This window comes from Apus apus, chromosome 3, assembly GCF_020740795.1.
Source record: "Apus apus isolate bApuApu2 chromosome 3, bApuApu2.pri.cur, whole genome shotgun sequence".
Classification (NCBI taxonomy): domain Eukaryota; kingdom Metazoa; phylum Chordata; class Aves; order Apodiformes; family Apodidae; genus Apus; species Apus apus.
The window spans coordinates 99923319-99946434 of NC_067284.1; the positions used below are offsets into that span (position 1 = coordinate 99923319).

The following is a 23116-nucleotide window of genomic DNA, read 5'->3' on the forward strand; positions in this document are numbered from 1 at the left end:
GCTGTGCCTACAGAAGAGCAATTTGACCATCAGGCAGCACAGTCTCCTTTCAGCTTGCCAGAACCCTGTCTAGAAGCTGGAGCTATTCTTAATCCGACCAGGATTACTCCAGTCCCTAAACCCAGAACACCACAGCCTGGGAAACCTCAGGAGAGCAGGCAGCCCCCCTCAGCAAGCATGGCTGAGGCCATGGCACTGCCTCCCCAGAACGCCTCCTTTGCCCCAAAGGTGCCGCCCCGAAGAAAGAAGTCAGCTCCTGCAGCTCTTCATCTGCAAGTTCTCCAGAGCAGTGACAACCCACTTTTCAGTGGGTTAATGTTCAACTCCAACAACAACAATCCTGGCTTCTGCCCCCAGACTCAGGATGCTAGTGTCTCTGAGCAGGCAGCTCTCTCAGCTCCTACATCCTCTGCCAGCCCAGCAAACAGCACCATGAAGCAGCTGGCACCAGCAGAACTGATGGCCAACCTTCAGGGCCCTCCTGCACCAGAAGGCCAGCATCCACAGCTCTCAGATACCAGCTGCCTTCTAGAGAACACTAATCTTTTGGACCTGGACATGGATTCTTCCTGCCCTCCTTCCATACAGGCAGCATCAGCTACTTCTCCAGCACACACTCCAGAAAATTCAAAACTCCCCAGCTTGAAAGATTTCAGTCACTGGGTTACATTTAGTGATGATGAGGACAGTAGTGCACTGTCAGAGGGGTTCAACAAACTGCTTGCCTTAGAGCAAAACAAAAATACCCTGATGAAGACAAACACCAATTTAGAATTGTAAAATTTTGTCCCCTTAGAGAACCTATAGAAATCATAATTATGATGCAAAATAAAAATAAATCTTTTGCACAGAGATTTTTATTTAAGGAAACAGATCATCTGTCCATGCTACATTTCATTTTTATGTTTAAAAATAAAGATACTGCCCCTGGAGGGAAGTGTATAGGATATATACAACCTAACATTATCTATGGCTTGTTTGAAAGGTTCTTTAAGTTATTTCTTTTTATTAATCCATCTTAAGATGTTATATTTCATTTTAGGTACAAATCATATGTAAGAACATGTAATGATGTATGGAAAAAAGATGTTAAAACATTTTCCTGTGAAATTTATATATTAACCAATTTCTGTCACTTGAAATAAAGCACCCATACCTTGAACAGTTAGACTGCTGCAGTTATTCTGGAACAAACATCCAAAAGGGGAATACAATATACCAGTATAACTATACCAGTGACCTTGGCATTGTTCTGCTACTTACTGCTCTGGAAGCAAGGCTTAGACAGTATCTTTCTGTAAATCTTAACTAGCTGCAGTGTTGGCAGGCTCTAGTACTTACTTTCAACACAGGAATGAGCTCAACAAGGTAAAATCAAAGGTGTGTACTATGAGGCAGACCCAGGAGAGGTGGTCCCAGGGCTCAGCACGAAATGCCTGTTCTTACGCCAGGCCAGGCCAGTGAACCATAAATTCTCTTTTAAGGTCTGTGCTATTAATGGGTCTGACCTAAAAGGAGATCAAAGGCATCTCCAGTTTGTTTTCTACCACCTTTCCAAAACTTACCCTGTTCTTTTGTTCACACCAAGCCAACTCCAAGCAACATACTTTACAAAGAAATGGCATGTGGACAATGAGAGTCCCTTTTGGAAGAGACCCTACAGTCTGGCCTGTGCATGATCTATGCAAACAATGTGGAAACACGGTGAATATCTGAGACCTGCTGATGGCGTAAGTCGGTAGCATAGTGATGTCCTATGCTAAAGCTTCATGCTTCGGTAGTTGTGTCCCTGTTCTCATGCTGCTTCTTTGTAAGAAAAGGCCCTGTTGATCTTGTTATTTCCACAGTGCAGATGAGGGAAGAGCTGGTCTGTGAGGGCCATGCAGGCTGTTGTGTCCTGAAGCTCAGCCACAAGCACGTGACTGGGGACAGCGGAACCCTCCTGTGGAGAAGAACAGTTGCTTGATAATGAGGTTGCCCACTCCCAGCAAAGCTCAGCTTGGACACCAAACTGGTAGGCTGATAAGGGGGGGGGAAGTGTGCAGAACTACTGCTCCCATTGTTTATTTCTGCTGATCATCAGCTATGCAGGCTGTTAACTTTGTACCAGGGAAGGAGCTGCTTCCCATTCACCTCAGCAGCTGTGGTAAAGCTGTGGTGCAGTAGCAGGCCAAGCAACACATGATCACTGAGCATGAACTGGGAAGGCTAAGAAATGGAACTAGACATGGGGAACTGCATTTGAGACTGAAGAAAAACATAAGCAGTGTGTGCACCCCTGCAAATAAAGCTGTTGCTCAGGTGCATGGCCTCCACACTTAGGGAGTGCAGGAGGCAGGTACACTGCACAATTATCTGTTCTATGCAGGCTCTTGCAAACAAAAGGTTGAAAAGATGCTCATACTCAATGTTTCAGAATATGACAGCCCAGAGAAGGGAGGCACTTCCCTGATAACCACTGTAGAAACTCCTGCATGCCTGCTTTGCTTCTCCCTTGTATTTACCCAGTATTGCACCAGAGCCTGTAGGGCCAGTGCTGCGGGGGCGGGGGCAACAGGTCACTTGCCATGGTGGGCTGGCTCAGCTCAAAGCAGACATCATCCTAATGAAGTAATGTTGCATTTATTAGCAAGCCAGCAGTCCTGCTTCTCAGAAGCCCAAGATTTTGGCACCAAAGATAATCCATGGTGCTAAATGTGTCTGTTACCTGCTGTAGCTGCACAGGCTTTTGCCTTGCCTGTGCAGCAAAATCAAACACTGTAGATGCCATTTGCTATAAGCAGTCAAAAATGAAACAGATTGTGACTTGTCATGAGAAGCATTAAGACATCATTATTAAAGGAAGGAGAGCATTTCTAAGCAGTTGGTGAAGCTGAAAAAAACCCTCATTTTCTGATTTTTTTTGCAGAAAAGGTGTATTTAAAAAAAAATGTAGGGTTGTTTGGTTTTTTTTTCCTCAATAGGAAAATCAAATAGATTATTCTCAGCTTGTTGGAAATGGGGAATACAGCCACTTTCTTCCTTGTAATGCCTACCTGTTTCACAGCCAGTACCAAATTGTGAACACATGACATCCTGTCAGAGAGGATGCTGCCTTTGTCTGAGCACCTGCCATCCTTCAGGTGTTCTAAAAAAAATGTCCACAATGTTCAAAGGTCAAATCAGTAAAACCCAGGGCCCAGCTTCCTACGTGAGTGTCAGTTTAACAGAGAAGCAGGCTGGTGAATAATGCTGAAGCAAGACAGTTGTATCCCTACAAGATGACACAGAGCCTTAGCCTTTTCATCCTCCTCTTAATAATAATAAAAAATGCAGTGAATATTTATGGGCACATTTCCGTATAAAACATAAAGAGCAGTAAAAAAGAAAGCCTACATTATATGACTGTATCCAACATTTTCTGCAAGGATAATTAACAGCTCTAGGACAGCTAATTTACATGTTAATGGAAGTGTTAGCAGGAAAGCCAATTAAAGTGGATTTACAGAACTCCAATATAATCTGCTTTATTCCTCTCCTTGAATAAGAGAAGTATGCAACCCTTAGCATTACATCTTCTGTCTGTATGTGGCAAGCTGCCCACTAAAGTATGAATCCCTGCAGCTAGCTGCTTTATGCTATCAGTGACAGCATCTACTGTTCAATCACAGCACATAAAGGGAAAGGAACAGACAGTCCACCTGAAAAGGTTACAGCAAAGAATGAAGACTCTCCTGTCTCAATATGTTATCTTCCACACTGGTTCCCAACGCTCCAGCTAAGTGTTTTTTTAGAGGCAGGTGCTTGTGACCTGGGTTCTAGTTTTAATGGTCAGGAGAAGCAAGGCAGCACCAGACTTCTCAGCTTTTGGGAAACCACTACAGAAAACTCAGACTGCCCCACCACAAAGTGAAAAGAGGCCAAGTAACATGAACCATCCTTACCTGATGGCCACAACTAGGGAACCCAGAGCACAGCTCTGTCTTCAGCTCTGCTGCACATTCTCACTGGAACATTATCAGTGGAAGCCACATTCCCAGTGATAGCTCCCAGTCTTGAGGGCCATATAAGGGGTGGTAGGGAGTGGCTACCCCATGACATTTTTGATGTTGTGAACCCAGCACTTGGAAAGCTTAAAATTGTTGACACTGGCTGTGAAGCCAGGTGTGAATGGTTTGCCAGATGCAAGGACATAAGCATCTCTGTGCTTACTTAATGTGAGAGCCTAACACCATGTGAGCTTGCCCAGGACCCTGTAGTGCAGCTACTTCAAGTTGCTATACGCAGCCTGGTTGTTCAGCTGCTTTTGTGTTTGGGGTGGGTAGGTGGTTCTCCTTGGTACAGCAACTGCCCCACTTAGCATTTTAGGTAGGTTATCACTGAAATAAACAGAAAGAGAATCAAAATCAAAATATTGTTTAGAATTCCCACTCTGACAAAACAACATTTTTGCTTTTTCCTTTTTTGTCCAGAATTGACATTTTCACTAGATGGAAAATTTCTCCTTTCTAGCTAGCTGCTTTGCCTGGCATCATGGAGCACAAGCCACAGTGTAAGGCAGTTTGTATTACTGTAATCACAGCAATAAAAAACCTGATGACTGTTGCTGCTAGAAATACCAATGCAGTTATACAAGAGTGCTGGACCAAGTGCACAAGGATTGTCAAATTCCTACTAGCCCGTGCTTCCTGTCTTACTATTTTAGTCTTGGATGCCACAAAGCAGACAAAATATCATCTTCTCAGACAATTCACACATACCTGCTAGCCACATCTGCAGCTTGGGTTCCCAGCTAGATGGGATTAAGAGCATAGTTTGAGACCTAAGAATATACACAGAGGCACTATTCTGAGTTCATGTGACACCAGGGAAGCACAAAAGCATGTTTCTAATGAGAAGCAGACACAAATGCAATGCAACACGCCCTCTGGCCCTCAAACCACTTTGTGTACATGGTTTGGGAGGCACTTTTGCAAACTCTAAAAGAACAACCAAAAAATCATTTAGTGTGGCAAAACATCCATGACTGTGCTCCCACTACTATGCCTCTTACAGAAGATAAAGGGTAAACATTGCATTCTTTCAGTGTGAGACAACCACTAAAAAATAATGCAGGTCTTTAACAAAAGTGAACACGATCCAGAGCATTAATTTGGCAGACTATTCAACTTTAATAAACTTTTGGCATATCTAGTACATTTTTAAAAACACGTCATTACTATATTTCAAAAAAACCCAACCCAAACAAGCCCCCCCTGCAATATTAGTTTTAAAAGTTACACATATATACATAATAGTTACAAAAACAAGAAAGTTGTGTCAAGAGTTCCAGTTAAGAGTAACAAAAGAGAGATGCATTTACTGAGATTAATGTGCAATGTCATTGATCTGAATCCCTGTAAGCCAAAGAAGTCTGTTAAAATCAATATGAGATTTGTCACACTAAACACTCATTCGGTTAGCAGGAAAGCCAACTGGAAGTCTTATTTATTCTCAATGAATTCCACATACTTCTACTTTGTGAATACAAAGTGTTCTAATATATTTACACTCTGAAGTTTAAACCACAGTGTAAAAAGGATAAACTCTTCAGAAGTTACAACAGTTCTGTTACATGTTTTATCTGAAATACTGCCATGCAGTGTTATCTACATCTTGGTTAGGGGGAAAAAAAGTTCTTTTTGCCAGTGCAGTGCTGTGTGTTTTCTGTACTGCTACACAACTCCAGCAGGTCAAGGCTGAACTTTCAGAGTGCATTTTAAGATGTAGTGTCCTTCAGGCTAGAGTGCTCTAAAGTGGGAACAGCTGAGGTGGCCTCAGGACCTGGCAGGACAGTGATGGCCAATGCTGCCTGCACCAAGCCCAGGCAGAACTGCAAGGTGCATCCCACCTCTTTCGTAGCTTTCATAGCCATAATTCTAAGGCCATCGGTATTAGAGCCCTCTCACACAAGTGATGCTAAAAGACATACTAAGCCTGTCATCAATACAGGCCTTATTTAACAAATAGTCAGCCAGGGCAGTATAGCCTAATCATAACCTATGTTTGTTTTCAGAGCAGGTTGGAGATAGAAAGAAAGGAAGGCAAAAGACCACAATTAGACTAGGCTGCTTTTAACTATGCTGCAAACTAATTATGACTTAAAAAAAGTGGCTAAGCACAGGGTTTTTGTGTTATTGTTTTTTCTATAAATACTACTCACCAGTACCGTTAAAGTATCCTTAACGTAAACACGAACTCAAATAAGAAAACACTGCTCTTTTTCTCTATCTACAACAATAAACACACTTCAGCTTCAAGAAACCAAAACATCTGGGATCTTCTGCATTTCCAGTGGGACTTTATGATCACCTGAATTTCTTCCTGCTTTACTTTTTCTCTATCTGAGCTCCAAACTCCAAACATCAGCTTTTTTATCCAGGCCTATGTTTCTTACTCTGTTCGAGCATTTTCAATGCTCTTCTTTAAAGGAGCTGAAGAAAGAGTTTCTAAATGAGTAACATGAGCCAGAGATTTGAATGTACCATCTTCTTGCTATGACCCAAGAGTAAAGCGAAAGAGCTAAGCCTCTCTTCTGTGTCTTCCATGGGAACAAGCACCGAACTGCTCTGAGTCTGACCAGGCACATAGTGTCCCAAAGAAAGCAATCTCACAAGTTGCTAAGGTTAGGAGAAACATGTACAAGCAGGCAAACAATTCCTTTGTTTTGTTTTCATCTATACAAACAGATTAAAACAACTACAGTTGTCTATGCAAGGACAACCTACCAAGCTATCTCTTCCTCACACAGGCAACAGATGCTGTCTTTCCTGACAAATCTGGGTGGGCTATTACATGAAAAGGCAAATTACAGAAACTCCTGTAATTGGGCCACTAGACTAAAATGCTGTTGTCACTCACTTGGATAAATTTCTTCAGGCTCCAGTCAGACTGCCTAACATAGACAATAAACTAAACAAATACAATAAACCAAAGCTTTGAGGCAGCCACATGTTTCTTCTCCCCCTTGACACAACAATCAACCTCTTCAATTAATTGCTTCTGATCCTGTCTACCAGACTTTAGTCCCAGATGCACATTTACCTTAAGAAGACCACCTACAGAGCAAGTGGTTTTTCTGCACTCTCCATAGCCTAGCTCTGTTGCTCCAGAGGGGGATATCTGGATACAGATATCTGGGGATATCTGTAGACTAAGCGATGATTCTCTGATTCCACATCAGCTCCCAGCCAAGTCGCCAGAGAATTTACACACATTTTGTTGACAGATGATGGTCACTGTAACACAACACACATTTTCTTTTTGCCAAGATTATAACACTTCAGTTTGTATTTGTTTTGAATGTGTTTTAGAATTAAGTTGGAGTTGTACTGGAAATTATTTTAGCAGCAGATACCATTGATGCAGCATCTTTGCAGTTCTGCAGATACTCTAACAAATGTTAGGAGAACTTACTGTGTTACACCAAATGGAGGAAACAAGCAGCCAAGGATGGCAAAAATTCAGTCTCCAAATTCTTGGGCTAAGACATCCTGAATGAACTTCAATGTATGCTGGTACAGGAAAGCATCCTTCTTCTTTGGCTTACAAATATTTAGATGATTAACATCCACTGGAATAAGGTCTCCAATTCCTAACTCTGGGAGAGGAAAAAAAATAGAAAGAAGAAGAAATAACTGCCAAAATTCATAAGATCACCTAGACTGAAAAGCACATCTTGCATTAGCAATTTCTCTCTCAAAAGCAACTTGTCCTGTCTTTAGTTAAACTGGTTTGTCTTTGTGATATTTCAATGTGCTAAAAGCATCAATACACATTGCTACAGTGCCGTGTAGAAGAGGGTTTTGCTCAGGGAAAAACCTGGAAATATCAGACTTTAAACAATCTTCAAATTGAAACCCATAAACAAAGCAAGAGAAAGAATCATCTGGTCTTCCTTTCTCCTACAAAAGGCAAAGAGAAGGGAACTCTTCAGGAGGAAGACTAATGCTGAAAAACAGCTTTGTGACTTTTGCCTTCCTTTAGCAGTTTGCTAATTTTCTTTCTTAATTTTAAAGGAGGTAATAGCTGGAATTTGCAGGAGCTTCTGAAACACTACACAGCCTGCCTGTACAAGGATAAACAGCCATTACTCATCATTACAAAGGAAAGGACTTGAGCAATGTCCCGTTAGCCCAGGGCCTACCCTGCTTTTTTCAATAAGGAAGTGTTACTCGTATTTAGAAAATAAAAACAAACACTTGCTATTCGAAGATATAAATGCAGCTGCTTGTGATCTCAGCAGGGAGACTGCAGTTTAAACTCAACCCGAAGTGTAAGCAAAAAAACCCACCTCATAAAACAGATGTACTTTTCTATGTCTTTCTGCCTTAGCATTTATAATCCTTCCTTGTTATCAATGCTTACATGAATAAATACAAAATTTAATGGCTATTTGACTTACTTGCTGATTCCAGAGGTACAACATGCAGTTTTATCATGCTGCCTATGTGCGTTGGTAGGGTTTCTGCAAAACTCAGGACAGAAAATTTCTTATCTTTGGCAAAAGACAGGAAGTCATCGTTCAGCTTTTTGAGGGCAGGAGAATCTGAAGAGGAGCAACATAATTTTTGCATTGTTATCTTCAATACAAGATTATAGCATTTGTCTGGCAAGACTGAGTTAATAAAGAGATGTTTTGGAAAAATTAATACTGCAGTAAAAAGAGTAGCATTTTTTTTAAAATCCCTTTTCCAGCTATCACATGCAACAGTTGTTTATTTCTGCATAGCATGGAATCTGTTTAGAAGGGAACAGTCTGAATGCTGAGTTACTACATTCCTGAAAGGCCCAAACTCCTCTTCTAGAATATTGTTTTGACATGCTTTTTTCCCCTTGCTTCTGCACTCAAATGAAACACTTACTGAGAGTTACTTACAGTAATTCAACACACAGCCCAAAACATAAAAAGGAGATTAGTTGGTTTTATCCAGCTTTTTCTGACAGCACAATAAAAAAAAGCATCATGACCAGATTAGCATAGATCCCTGTTGTTAAATGGCAGCAAAGTGAGCCTACCCTTGCTGAGTTCTTTAACCTCCACAGATGGGAAGAGAAGATATCTGGCATTTATAGAATATTCAGCCAGCTGGGAACCATGGTGAGGTACGCTATAAAATATGATTCCTCTGGTGTTGTTTACAATTTTATCCATTTCTGGATTCTTGGAAGCATCCACCAGCATCTTTTTGACTAGAAGACCTGGCAAGAGACACTGAATTAATGCAGGGATTTAAACTACTGTGAAATTAACAATCATGCTATATTATCCATGAAACAATCAACTATATTCTTGTCTCAGTTGATCAGTTCTTAGTTTGTCAGGTACGTATGAGTAAGTTAAAAAAATAACCAAACCACACCTGTGGAGGCATTAAAATAGAATATAAATGAATTATGCAAATCCAATTTTGGTTTGCCTTAAGTGTTGCTAATGACATCTCCTATATGCTTGATAATGGAGAAAATTTTGCCTCTGAATTTCCATTTACATGAATTTCAACTCATTGATTTTGTGGCTTTAAATCAATGCAGTATAAACAAAGAGCAATAAAAATCCTTTCAAAATGTATATACTATTGAAGATAATGCATTCAGAAAGTAGAAATCTATTTTCCATTTTTAGGTCTTTGCACATTTTTTAAATAAACTATTCTGAATAATTGCATTTCAGACTGAATTTGGACAACAGCCTATTCTGAAATATAACAGCAAATCAATATATCAAACAGGCAATGTGCTTACCACCCATGCTATGTGATACCCACACCAGAGGTCTGTCTCCAACCCCAGCAGCTCTGAGCTTGTCAAGAAGCTCATTGCTCCTGTAAGCAATAGACTTCCTGCCAAGAAAAAAACAAACACAAGCAAGTGCATAAAATGCTAATAACTTAATATTGTTGCTACATTGAAAAATGCCAGAAGTTTTTGTAAGGTTGGCTTTGCAAGGGCAAAAGAAATTGAGCTAAATTCAGTTTCCTGATCTTGCTAGAAAGATGTATTTTCATTTCACTCCCCACTCATTTCCTTTAGCTTTAGTTCAAATAAAGCTCTTTATGAAGTTTTAGATAGTGTTGTTTATACACAGTCACAAAATTATGTTTTCATTTTATGAAAGCATCATCAATGTGTAATGAACCTGATCCCCTGAAACAAGAACATACCTAATTTTTTACAAAAATGTGCTTTGCAAACAATGCTCAAAATGTGAAGCAATGTACAGGAATTTAATAACTGAGTGCATGATCAACCAATACATTAAAAAAATCAGAGATAACGTCAGTTAGACTTCCCAGACAGTAATCTCCAAATCCTTTGTACTGGAATGGTATAAAAGCGCAATAAACTCTGATTTGTATATTAAAAGACTGAGCTCTGGAAAGCATAAGCTACACATTAGGGGTTGAAAATTTATCTGTGGTACACCCAAAAGCAATGCCAATTCCCAAGCCAAGCCTGAAAGTGCCACATCATTAATCCTTGCAGTGTAACAAGAATCAAACACAGAAGACCCTTGGATAATGAAAACAACAGGATATTGGGGTAACCACTGTGCAAAGTAATTCACTTAATCGCTACTGGATCTCAGCATTCTCACTAGAAATTGCTTTTATAACACATACGAAAAAGGATACTCAAATGTGTCTTTTCAGCTGAACAACAGGCTTTAGGACAGCTGAGAGACATAACAATTCAAATGAGCCTATGCTCTTAAAGCAATCAAAGTTGTGATTCTACTGCTACATCGTTGTTCCTGCTAGTTGAAAATATCTTCAATATCTTTCATTTTTTATTAGCCATATAAAATTATAAAATAATCAAATCCAATGTTTGGGTGAACATAGACAGCAGGTAATGTAATTTTCATTTTTTTAATGAAGAAGACATTATCTTCAACAAATACATGTTTTCTTTTTCAAATTTTCTTCCATTATATTTACTCCAGATGGACACAGGAAAAAAGTTCTCTTAGAGTCACAGAATCATTGAGGTTGGAAAAGACCCTTAAGATTGAGTCCAACCATTAACCCAGCACTGCCAAATCCAACACTATTAGCAGGATTCACATTAGGATCTGATTTAAAGATCACTGAACTCAATTAACAAGCCTAAAATCCATTCAAGTCAAATAACCTTAACAGGGTCAAAGTATTTTTATTTTTTAGAAGGAACATGTTTGGAGGTAGCATCTTCCTCTGACCTACCCTGGTTCGTGATCAGTAAAAACAATTCCTCTGACAAGGGCAATTACACTATTTTACCAAAACAGACACAGTTCCTGTATCTTATCTATCAAAGGCTCAGACTAATCACCTTCCAGAAATTAAGACTTCTTGAAAAAAAGTACCTTTGTATCAGAAATAGTGTGGCCAGCAGGAGTAGGGATGTAATTCTCCTCCTGTACTCAGCACTGGCAAGGCTGCACCTCGAGTACTGTGTGCAGTTCTGGGCCCCTCACAACAAAAAGGGCATTGAGGTGCTGGAGTGAGTCCAAAGAGCAACCAAGCTGGTGAGGTTCCAGAGCAAAAGTCTTATGAGGAGCAGCTGAGAGAACTGGGGCTGTTTAGCCTGGAGAAAAGGAGACTGAGGGGAGACCTTTTTGCTCTCTACAGCTATCTGAAAGGAGGTTGTAGTGAGGTGGGAGTTGGTCTCTTCTCTCTAGTAACAAGTGATAGAACAAGAGGAAATGGTCTCCAGTTGTGCCAGAGAGGTTTAGAGTGGATATTAGGAAAAATTTCTTCACTGAAAGGTTTGTCAGGCACCAGAACAGGCTATCCAGGGAGGCAGCTGAGTCAGCATCACTGGAGGTATTTAAAAGGTGTGTAGATGTGGTGCTGAGGGACATGGTTTAGTGGTGGCCTTGTTAGTGCTGGTTTAATGGTTGGACTTTATGATCTTAAGAGTCTTTTCCAATCTAAACAATTCTATGATTCTATGAAAATTATATGTTCATTTTATCATGAGTATGAATTCGTAGTATAGAATTCATTTTTTTTATGTTGTGTTTATGAAACATTTTTGGCTAATTTTAAAGAGTATTTCCCTTAAGGTATAAAACTGCTGTTACATTTACGTCAACTAATAACATAATTTAGTGTCTCCCCTAAACACAAAACAGAACAGACTGTAAAATTTATGAAGTTGCCACAAGTAGTTACCCACGAGACTAAAAAGCTAGAGCATATCATGACTGTACCTAATGTTTTTCCAAATTTGATTTTCAAATGCAACAAAAAAAGTTAAATTCACTGCTTCACACCAGGTGATCAGCTTTACAGGTTTCCCTCCTGCCTCCCCTCCAAACTGCAGACACTACATTTGTTACCTGTGAGCCTCAACAGGACATTTTGCTTTCCAGTCACTCAAGTGGGTGTCATATTCCACAGATATGATTCTAAGGGCAGGACAGTCTGAAGCCAGCCATGTCTAAATTCAAGAAAAGCAAAACCAAAAGGAGCTCATAATTGAAGTATTTAACAAAACTCCTGCATGCAATTTCTCAGCAATGGAGCAAAGATGTTACTATACAAGATACATCTTGTGTTTAGACAATTCTTTTATTACATGATGTCGAACTCCAGCCTGCTTCTCAGAGTAGGCAAAGGATGGAGATGGATTGCTAACTCGTGGGTTCCTGGCTCCCTCTCCTGGGTGAAACGAGAACTACTAAGATCACCAGCATCTTAAGTTTATAGAGATACTTAGGTGGTTCTACCAATGACTTACTTGAAGCAGTGATTACTTATTTACCAACAATACTAAAGTAGCAATCTGCCACAACTGAGGTGCTCAGACACCTATGTAAGAAAGGATACTTAATTTAAATTGCAATTTTATTATCTTTTTATCATCCCATATATATATATATATATATAAAAAAAAAATAAATATATATATATAGCATGAGGAAAGCAGCCATTGCCTCCTCTTTCACGAGCAGAACAACGATGTTGAGAGCATTAAATTTAGCAGGGATTTGCTTTTGCAAGAACAACCTCTTCGAAATTTCAGCTTGCTAACAAAAATATATCAGGAACTTGGAAAATGCTACTTGTATAACAGGCTACGAGTCATGTGATTCAAAAAAGAGCTGCCAGACAGTTTAATTCTAGATCCTCTGGACAGCTCCAATTAATGAGAAAACAGCAGCCACATGTGAAAATGTTATTGTCCTTCTACCTTGGGCCAGCACTGACTATAGTCCTCTTCCTCTTCTGAAGTCTTTTTATCCAAACGTCTGTCAATGTCTTGCTGCCGCCAAGTTTTAAATGCTGCTCCCAAAAGACCATGAACAAAAAGGACATCTGCTCTGATGGGCTGACTGATACAGAAAAAGGAATTTTTAAGAGATGATGGTACATATTTTAGCAAATTAAATTTACACACTGAACTCTTAACCTAAGGGATGCCAAAATGCTATTTTTAACACTACATGTGATTTCTTATCTTATAGAAACATTTCACAACATTTCATGGTGTTTCAAAGAGGATACTCAGATCAAGACAAAAACCAGAAATCCACCCAGAAAAGAGAGATACAAAGAGAGGTATGAAAAGTACCCAACTCACAAGCCATATGTTTCTGCAGTGAAAAACACCATTATCTCCAGCTTCTGTTAATGCAGCTTGGTAGTTCCAGCTTTATCATCAAATTAGATCTTCACTGCAACCTGACTAACACCAGTGACCCAGGGAATAGTTGCTACTAAGTAACACACCGTGTTGGAGACTGCTTCAGTCCCAGATGCACAACTAAAAAGAAGCTGAAGCTGTACATTTACTGCATCCCAGGCCAACGTGTATTGCTGTCAGCAGAGTAATTACAAGGCACTGTATCCCAAGAGAGCCAGTGCAAATGTTAAATGTCTGCAGTGCATGCAAAGCAGTCATTCATATCATGGTTTGAGTTTGGATTTTTCCATACAATACAATAATACTCCTTTCCTGGTTATGGACTGTTCTGACCACTTCTGTTATTCTCCTACTTGAAGACCTAAAATCAGTCCTTGCAACCCACCAACAAACAGGAGCAGATGATGTTAGTACAGCAGCACTCTGACATCAACTCTTCCAGAGTTTTGTAACCGAACAGTGTAACAAGTAACTCAAAGTATAGAACGTACAGTATCTTTTTCTCCTTTACCTGCTACGATATTGTGGATGCAAGACATAAACACCATCTGGATACTTTTCTTTCACTGTGTCCCTGTCTAGATTAGCCAAAGCTCTGGATGCATGAGAGGACTGAATGACATGCGGGGATTTCATTACTTCAGCAAGTACAGAAACCCAACCTATATGGAAGGCATAAAGTGGCAGGTTAACTAATTAGAAACATCATCCAAACAAAAGAATTCAGAAACATCCTTCAAACTATACTTGTGAAAATAGATATTAAATCTTAAGAATGGTAGCATCAAAAGATATTATTTCAATTTACTCTCTTTACTGCAGAAAAGCCAACACTAGATAAGTGGAACTTCCAAGATTCAAAAACCCAGGGTCACAAGGAGGCAATGTATTTTACTACTGTTCAGCTTATGATCTGAAGGAGAACCCCTTCTCAGAAGAAAAAAGAGAACACATTAGCTGTCAGAGAGAGCTGCACAGCTGTCAGAGAGAGAACAGATCTCCAGTCTCTTTCTGCAGGTAAGATGCAAGAAACACAGCAAAAATAAATGTCTCCCAAAGAGAAAATTAAGCTTAAAGTATAAGAAAGACAGAAAACAACCCACAGGAGTAATGACAGGTGGAAAAAATGATGCTTGCTGTGAGAATACAAGCATTTCTAATTTCAAAATCCAGTGTGTGAAAAACTACTTAAGGAGTTAAAATGCTCTGGATATTCTAAAAATAGTACACTATTTATACCTAGAAAACAGAAGAGTACTAATGAAGGAAACCTTTGAAACAATTTTCAATAAATTTAAGTCTTAGCTACTTCGAGAAAAAACAGACATTTTATAATACCTTACCTAAGTTGTAAAATATAGTTTCTCAGACATGGATGGGGATGTTCATAGACTACTGAGAAATGCAAAGGAGTACCTTTTATGCACACACATGCATTTATTTAAAATCTGGATACATCTTGTTGCTGCTAGCAAGAGTGGCCTATAAATCTCAAATAGTCAAGTTCAAAGCCAATAAATAAAAGCTGGGAAGACTTGGAAGCAAGATTTCAAATGGAGGCTGATTTGAAAAAGAAGCATTTGACTTCATGAGTACTGTTTCAAAATCATGTGCCATATTAGTACAGCCAGTAAGTTGCTAATTTAAGATAGTTCCCTGTGGTCAGATAAAAGGAATGGCTTGACATGTGAGTTCTGTTTAAATGCAAGTACCTTTGAGAACTTTTTGGGTTTTTTTAAAGAATTAAGTATTTAAATTACATTTCTAAGCAGAATATATGTTAACCACTGTACAAGTTCTCCTTAAGAACACTATCTAAATTCTGTTTTCAGTTCTCCAAATACAACGAAAGACTGCCAAGCTAGTCTGATTAAAACTGGTTTTGCCTTTCTCATAAATGAGCCAAGATGAAAAGCCAAAAACAGTGTTCAGAATCCTTCTGCCTACACTACACTATGCTATGATGCTACACTGTGTATCATTGCTCTTCTTCCTCCTCCTATGCTGGCAGTTTTTGCAAAGGAAAAGAGCCTCAGAGGTTTTTTCTTCTTATGCATCATCCAGCAATAAAAGAGAAGTCTTATCAACTGTTGACCAGCAGCATCCTGCTGCTTATCTCTGGAGTCCAGTTTGCTGTCTAAAACTGTACTGGCAGTGCTGAACCTGGGAGTTGCTGACTCTTCTGTTATGATCTCTTCCTCTACACATATCGTTTTAGCAGTAGTCATAAGAATGTAAGAATGGTGCTACAGCTCAGACCAAAGGCCTTTGTAGTCCACCTGTCTTTCTCCAAAAGTGAGCAGTAATGGCAGTGTGGAACAATAAAAGATTAGAGCAATAAAAGGGCAATCAACTTGGCTTCATAGACTTTTCTTTCCATTAATTTGTTTAATTGTTTTTTGAAGCTTTAAGTCTTCAACAATCACATTTTTTGTGGCAAGTTTTAGTTTGGTCATACGCTGTATGGGAAAAAAATTATATTTACTTATTCTGCTTCTTGATAATTTAATGTACAAGAAAATTTGGTTTTGCATTATGAGAAACAGCAGAAGACCTTTCCCCCTTTGCCTTCTCTACACCAGTGAGGACCTTATAAATCTCCATCATATTCTCCTTTGGTCACTTTTTCCAATACAAAGTGTCTTAGTCTCATTTTCTTTATATCACTGCCATTCCAAATTTTTAGTCATCCTCACAGTCTTTCCCTGTGCCTTTGCTAGTTCTTTTTGCAACCGGGGGACATTTAAGAGGTAGACACCAGCTTGGACATACACAACAGCATATTTTCTATTATTATTTTTTAATTCTGTCCTAACAAATTATTGTGAATTATTTATTTGGTACAGAATCTTCATTGTGATATTTAGGGGGTATTAAAAAAGGGGCATCAGAGCAAAGCATAGCAGAAGTTACTAGCCTAACACAAACAAGGGAGGGCAGGAAAGCATGTTTCACTTTGTTCCAAAAGGTAAGGACTGCAAGCTGGTCTGTTCCTTTATGACACTGAAACAGTTAGTTTAAAAAAAAAAAAAAAAGAATTAATCTACAAGGCTGATAATCTGCAAGAGTAGGAAACTCTAGATTTTTGCCAGTGATGTGAACTGAGCACCAACCAAGTCCCAGTTTTCACCATCCATCACACTGAGAACACCTCTGTAGCACTGACGTATATTGGCTAGACAGCATACAGAAGATTTTAATCAATGCCATCTAAACTGTATGTTTTTGTATTAAAAAAACTCAACGCCACCTCCCCACCCTGCCAAATATAAAAACTGCACCACTACCATGGCTCCTTGGATTTTACAAAAGCACTGGACCCTCTGAAAATTTCAGAATAGAAATCTGACATTCAGACTGCTTGCACTTGCTTTCCTTTTACCTGCACGTACTATGGATGAATGAAGACGTTCATCCAAAGCCATATTTCCAATAATGCGAATGATGTTCCTCTGTATTTTTGCTGAATCTTTACGTAGCTGGTATATCCTCTGTAGCAGCTGAAGGCCTCCTTTAGCCTCAATTTTCTCACAGTTAGAAGAAACCTAGGATTATACAGTAAATACAGTGGCAATCAGTAGATGTTCTGCATAAGATTCTTTAAGATGCTCTTAATTCACAAATTAGGAAATTTTAAGGAGCCAGTATGATGAAGAGCCCTTATTATTAATCTAGAATTTATTATGCCACAGTTGAAGAGGACATAAATATTTTAATATGCTAAATGCATGATTTCTATGGATTGATAACCTGAAAGCTGCCGAGTACCATCACTCTACTCTCCTCCACATCTGAGGGAGATGAGATTGCTTTCCACTTGGCGTGATCAAGTTTCAACCAAAGTTCAAGACTCTGAGCAGGACAATGCTCTGCATTTGTTAAAGCACTATCTCAACCAGGGCTACTCATCTTCCGGTTCACCACCTAAAATGCAATCACTAGAACCCCTTCTCTTTGGAATGCAGAGGTATTTCTACATTCCAACTAGTCCTGCTGTAATTTTTGATCTTAAGAGTAACAACAGATTCTAGTCCAAGCAGATGAACATGCACTAATTAGTTTTAGTGTCAACTAACATTGGCCACATGCTTATGACTTGAACGTGTTTTCTACAGTGCTTAAGAATGTGTGGTAGTTATGGAACTGCTGATGTCCTCAAATCTTCCAACAAAGAGAGAGACATTTTGAATGAGTGCAGTCACAACTTGTTTAACCTGCACAGAAGAGTGCAGCAATAGGAGACAAGAAAAATCAGTTACACAAAGTTTCCATAGTCTTCATCTGTCTCTGCAAGAAGAGATACTAGGAAGATACACTGTATTGGCTGCTTGCTGTGCAATATTCTGCACAAAGGCAGCAATCACTGAAGAAAGAGCCTTTGTGGATATCCACAGTTTGCATTTTATTCTGGCTCCTGATTAGAGTGAAATCACAAGGCTACTTTGCTTTTGGGAAATCTGGCACCAGACCTAGATTAAAAGCCACAAGAAGAGACTGCCTGTAAGCTTTCTGGACTGATGTACACCAGCTTCACACAGATCCACACTTACTTCGCATTGAGAATTTCACATCATCAGTACCTTGCTTACTGAGAAGCTGCAGAGTGGAAACACTCTGTGTTTCCTCATGATATCTATCTCCAATGACTTTGGGCATCAGTGGGAGGTAGCCCTACACAGAAAAAACTTGTTAAAGCCACCTGGTCTTCAGACATTCCCTCCTGATTTTCTGTGTCAGAGCTGCCCTTTACTCCAGGAATACTAGAGGGGAACTTATATGGACTAATTAGAAACAGTAACAGGACTTGGATTCGTTTCCCAAGAGAAAAAATTAGTTTGTTGTGCTGCCTTATAATTCTTATGAGTCTCAGTTGTCTGAACAATGTTACAGAACAAGTGAGACATAGGAGACAAGGGAATGGCAACTCCGTCCCAGCATATGAGTGAGCATTAGAAAGGAATACTTATAGATGTAGCTTTTTGATTACACTTTAAAGGATGAATTACCTTAGAATGCTGTACTAGAGCTTGCAAGCAAAAGAGTTCCACTGTCTCTGAAGGGATTTTACTCAATGTCTCACAATATGGAAGTCCATTTCCTCCAAAACACCACAAGCCTCCCTGAAATGAGAATCAGTAAAAATTATACCACATTCCAAATAGCAACATAAAATAAGCATTTCTAAATTAAAACATTAACTGTGTAATGATCTACAGAAATTGCTATAAGGAGTGCACAGCATGCATGCACTTTTCAAAATGTACAAATTACACAACTGTACACCATAAAAATATCTACTATTTTTAACTGAAAAAATTAACTAGATTTTCAGTCAGTAGTCTCCACAGTCTATTAACTTCAAAACATATGATAAAGAGAGAAAATCTGGGATTTTCATTTTGTTAATGAATGTCTTAAGATCATTTGCTTCAGCATAAAAAAGCAAGAATCAGACCACACCGAGATTTCCACAGCTGCAAAAATTATAAGAGCAGGGAAAAAAAGGTCTTCCAATATGTAGCATAGTCTCTGAAGACCAGTCTTCCTCAATCATGCAGTAGCAAGACCTGCATAACCTCAATAAAGAAAAGTTTTTGAGAACATGATCATCAAAAGGCATCCCTGTGTGCCATCTTACTAAATCTCCCTCTGAAGCAAGAGCTCTGGCTGTGAAAAAAAATAAAGGAGTCCTAGGGTAAAAATATTACATGTAATTGTGTAATAGAAAATAAAGAATTATTGCACTCTGAAAACTCTAAACATCATCATTAAAATATGACGGTAATTTTTATTATTGTATCTTACTAAAAATAATAATCACCAATTTTAAAAGTCACCTCCTGTCAATAAATAATAAAATGCACAAGAGAGAGTGGGTGACATAGGCATTACAGTTATTATTTTTAAGAAATAACTGCACTTGAAATGACATTCCTAAAGTTGCTTAGGAAGCTGTTGCACAGAGCCAAAGAATTCCTAGTTTCCAAGTCCAAACAGACCCCTAGATGATTCAAATTCTGGTTTTGGCAACAGTGACCTGTTACAGGGAGGCATTTCCACGTCATATAACAGAGGTTGCTATTTAAGGTGTGCTAACAACATAGCATTGCTATTAAGACCTAATAGGTTTGATCATCTCAGCAGAGAAAGAACACTCAATCAACAGTCAGATGAAAGTGAAAAAAATCATTTTATGAGCACTGCAAAGGGAAGGAAATGTTCTGGACAAAATGTAAGTAAAAACATAACCTTTCACTAGATCAGCTAGTAGTGCTCGGAAAGATAAACAAGCTTTCAAGCAGATAGACTGTATTTAGAAGAAATTTTACTTATGTTGTATGGTCACAAAGTGTCTACTTCTCTTCCTCTTATAATACTCAAAAATACAGCAATAGATGGTATCTTTGAACTCGGCAGGAACAAAGAACCCAAAACATTCTATTCTGCAGGTGGAACTCACCCTTTGTGCAGCCAGAGTCTGACTGGTTTCACGTAAAGCAAGAGATGTGAAGTACTGGACACACGGATCAAGACCAGACTGGGGTAACGACACTAACAACAAGCGAAGTTCATCTTCTATGGTACAATCCTGTGAGAAGTAAGCACAACCAGCTTTTAGTTTTCTTCAAAGCATGAAGCAAAACAAAGATAAAAGATCTCAAATAATGAGATCAGATACATTAATAAGCCATAAAATACAACCCCTGGACTTGGAGTGCTCTTTAACATTTTAACCAATGCAGATATACCCCAGGGGTATATCACCATATTATAGTTTTTTGTTTTGATCTCAATCTTACTACTTAGGAGAACTCCACTTTAGTATGGCTACCAACACCAAAAGCACTAAAAACAAATGAGCAAGCAAAAGTCATCTAATACCTATTTTGCAATTACTTACATTCTTCATTTTTGGCAATGGTGGTGGAGGCAGGAAAAAGCGAAGGTCGATATCTTTGGATCGAGCCAAACCTATAGCGGTCCTTTGATCACAGGTTTGGGCAACTGTGCCATACTGGTAATCTGTAGTACAAGAGCTTCGGTCTTAGGGTTAAAACTACACTTCAGCTGCTTTTAAATGTAGTTTCTGATGTACTTTGTTAACATACTTGAAAATAATACCACTTCTCTGTAAGCTACACAAATAAGTTCTGATTTTGTAATCACAAATTCCAGAAGACAAATACTGCAGCTGTTCCACCAGGACTACACTGAACTGAAGACACCTGGGCACTAGCTGCTCATTATAGACCAGTTTAATTAAGGTCCTCAGATACAAACTGAACACAAGCAAAAGCAGACGTTCATTATTGCCACTGTGAAAGGAGTACAAGGACTACAAACCTTGGGCTTGAGTTAAAAAATTGACAGGCATTTGCCTATTTTTTTCTGCATACTGTATCAAAAAACCTTACATCCAATAACTGCCAAGACAGAGACACCTGATTTTAAATTATGCAAAAGCTATGTTTCAATAAAACTGTTAAGTCACAAAATCACATGATCTCAGAAAAGGCAGGATAGCACCCAAGTAGCCCTGGTTACTGAAGACAGACTTTCAGTTACCCTGAACTCGTGACCTTGTTATCCGTTCCAACAGAAAAGCTAAGGAACTGATGAACTGCTCTCTCACACCATGGCAGTGGTTGTGATTCTCTAGTGGGGAAGCAGAGAGAGTCCCATGCTGCAGATCCAGGTATCAGGGTATTAGGAAAAAAGAATTGCTTGAAATGTAAATAAACTCCCCCACATTTTAGACCAAGTTTCAGAATGTATCTACACTCCTTGCAGCTACTAGCCTTTTTTTCCTGTTGGTAGCAGACTTGCAACAGCTGAGACTTTGCCAGATTTCTGGAATGAATTAGGCTATATTAGCATACATTACCATGCCAGTGCCTGTTGTTTGCCAGGTCTTGTACAGCCTTCAGCCTGACCTCTTTGTCTTCTGACTGACTTTTCTTTAAGAGGAGCCATAAGGCACATTCATGATCTTCTCCATCAAATGTACTGAATTGTTCTTTTACCAGGAAACAAATAAAAGCCAAGTTATTATCAATGAGCATTTTAACAGCAATGTTTCTATTCACTGAGTAAAAAAAAAAAAAGTTTATTTGAATATTACTGAATTTTAATATTTGAATATTATTGAATTAACAGTAATTTAGAGTATAATGTTTTACACCTGAATTAGTGCAATACACAATGATAGAATGGCATTAGTAAAATGCTGATCCTTTAATAGCATGATTTCAATTCATTTTAGTGGCACAAAGTTGATATTTCATATATATGTATATATATATTACATATATACACCCTAGCTGGCACTTATTAACCAGAATTGCCAGCTGTCAGCAGGAGACGGAAATGAAGAGCAACTCTTGAGGCTCTGACCTTGAAAAATTAATTTCATAGCACCACCATGGAGGTACTTATTTTTATAACCATTTAACAGACAGTAAATGAGAACAGATTAGTACACCTCAGGAGCACAGTTTCTTATATTAATTGAAATTCTTATTTTAAATCACTCTAAAAAGCAATAACAGACTATTAGAAAAAGACCATGCTGCTTTCCATTAATATTGGCAATTCTGATGAAAGAACAACATACTTTTCTAGAATTAAATTTTGAGAGTATTTCATCCCCCAAATACCTTCTGTACACAATCCTGGTAACAAATATTAAACTGGTACCTTAAACTTCAAACCTCTTCTGAAACAGGAAAAAACAAAACCTCAAATCTCTTCTTAACCATCACTTGCATTTACTTTAAGAAGCATGGTTTTAATACATAGAAAATATAATAATATTCCGTATAAATACAGAAAATGATAGTACTATTACCAATGTTTCAAACACAAAATCACATGTTAAGCTAGTAAAACAAAAACTACTTTCTAAAAGGCTTATGTTTTACTATTAAAAAGTAATGATTATAGATAAAGTAATTCTTTCAATACCCACCATTAAAAGGTCTCCGGAAAATTTTAGCTTCTGTTTCTAGAATTTTCCTCACAGCTTTGTGGATTTCTTTTCTGGCTTGGTATGTGATTCCTGTGAGAGCATTTTTAGATTACTGGAAGTCAGAAAGACAGCTCTTTTATATTTACATTTGTATGAAAATGTATGTATGTATATATAAAAAGACAAACGTAAGACCTTGCACCTGGGAGAACATAATCCATGAGTGCAGCACAAGCTAAGATCTATCTGACTGGGGAGCAGCTCTGTGGAAAGGGACCTGGGGGTCCTGGTGGACACCAGGCTCAATATGATTGAACAGTATGCTGCTGTGGCAAAGAAAGCCAACAAGATGCTAGGCTGCATCAACAAGGGCATCACCAGCAGAGACAGAATTCATCCTACTGTACTTCATGCTTGTCAGGCCACACCTGAAATCCTGTGTTCAGCTGTGGTCCCCACTATGCAAAAAAGATGTGAACAGGCTGGAGAGGGTCCAGA

General features: G+C 38.8%; 2 protein-coding genes across 9 annotated transcripts in view; one reads left to right on the forward strand and one right to left on the reverse strand.

Annotated features, from left to right (window-relative positions):
• The window catches only part of SYNJ2 (synaptojanin 2), an 82082-nt gene extending 80920 nt beyond the window's left edge, over positions 1–1162 (forward strand). For all 3 annotated transcript variants that reach the window (XM_051616265.1, XM_051616263.1, XM_051616264.1), the window contains exon 27: positions 1–1162. In XM_051616265.1, the coding sequence (XP_051472225.1) occupies positions 1–780 (780 nt within the window). In that variant the 3' untranslated portion in view covers positions 781–1162.
• SERAC1 (serine active site containing 1) overlaps positions 842–23116 on the reverse strand; it is a 27204-nt gene continuing 4929 nt past the window's right edge. For 4 of the 6 annotated variants that reach the window (XM_051616268.1, XM_051616267.1, XM_051616266.1 and 1 more), the window contains 13 exons: positions 22619–22708; positions 21536–21667; positions 20552–20673; positions 20111–20239; positions 18657–18770; positions 17033–17195; positions 14162–14312; positions 13198–13339; positions 12344–12444; positions 9763–9860; positions 9037–9219; positions 8423–8566; positions 5188–7618 (listed from right to left, as the gene is read on the reverse strand). In XM_051616268.1, coding sequence (XP_051472228.1) covers positions 7482–7618; positions 8423–8566; positions 9037–9219; positions 9763–9860; positions 12344–12444; positions 13198–13339; positions 14162–14312; positions 17033–17195; positions 18657–18770; positions 20111–20239; positions 20552–20673; positions 21536–21667; positions 22619–22708 — 1706 coding nt within the window. In that variant the 3' untranslated portion in view covers positions 5188–7481. Of the gene's footprint in view, positions 1943–3923; positions 4359–5187; positions 7619–8422; positions 8567–9036; positions 9220–9762; positions 9861–12343; positions 12445–13197; positions 13340–14161; positions 14313–17032; positions 17196–18656; positions 18771–20110; positions 20240–20551; positions 20674–21535; positions 21668–22618; positions 22709–23116 lie in introns of those variants that run through there. The other 2 variants (XR_007889181.1, XM_051616270.1) reach the window with 2 other exon arrangements.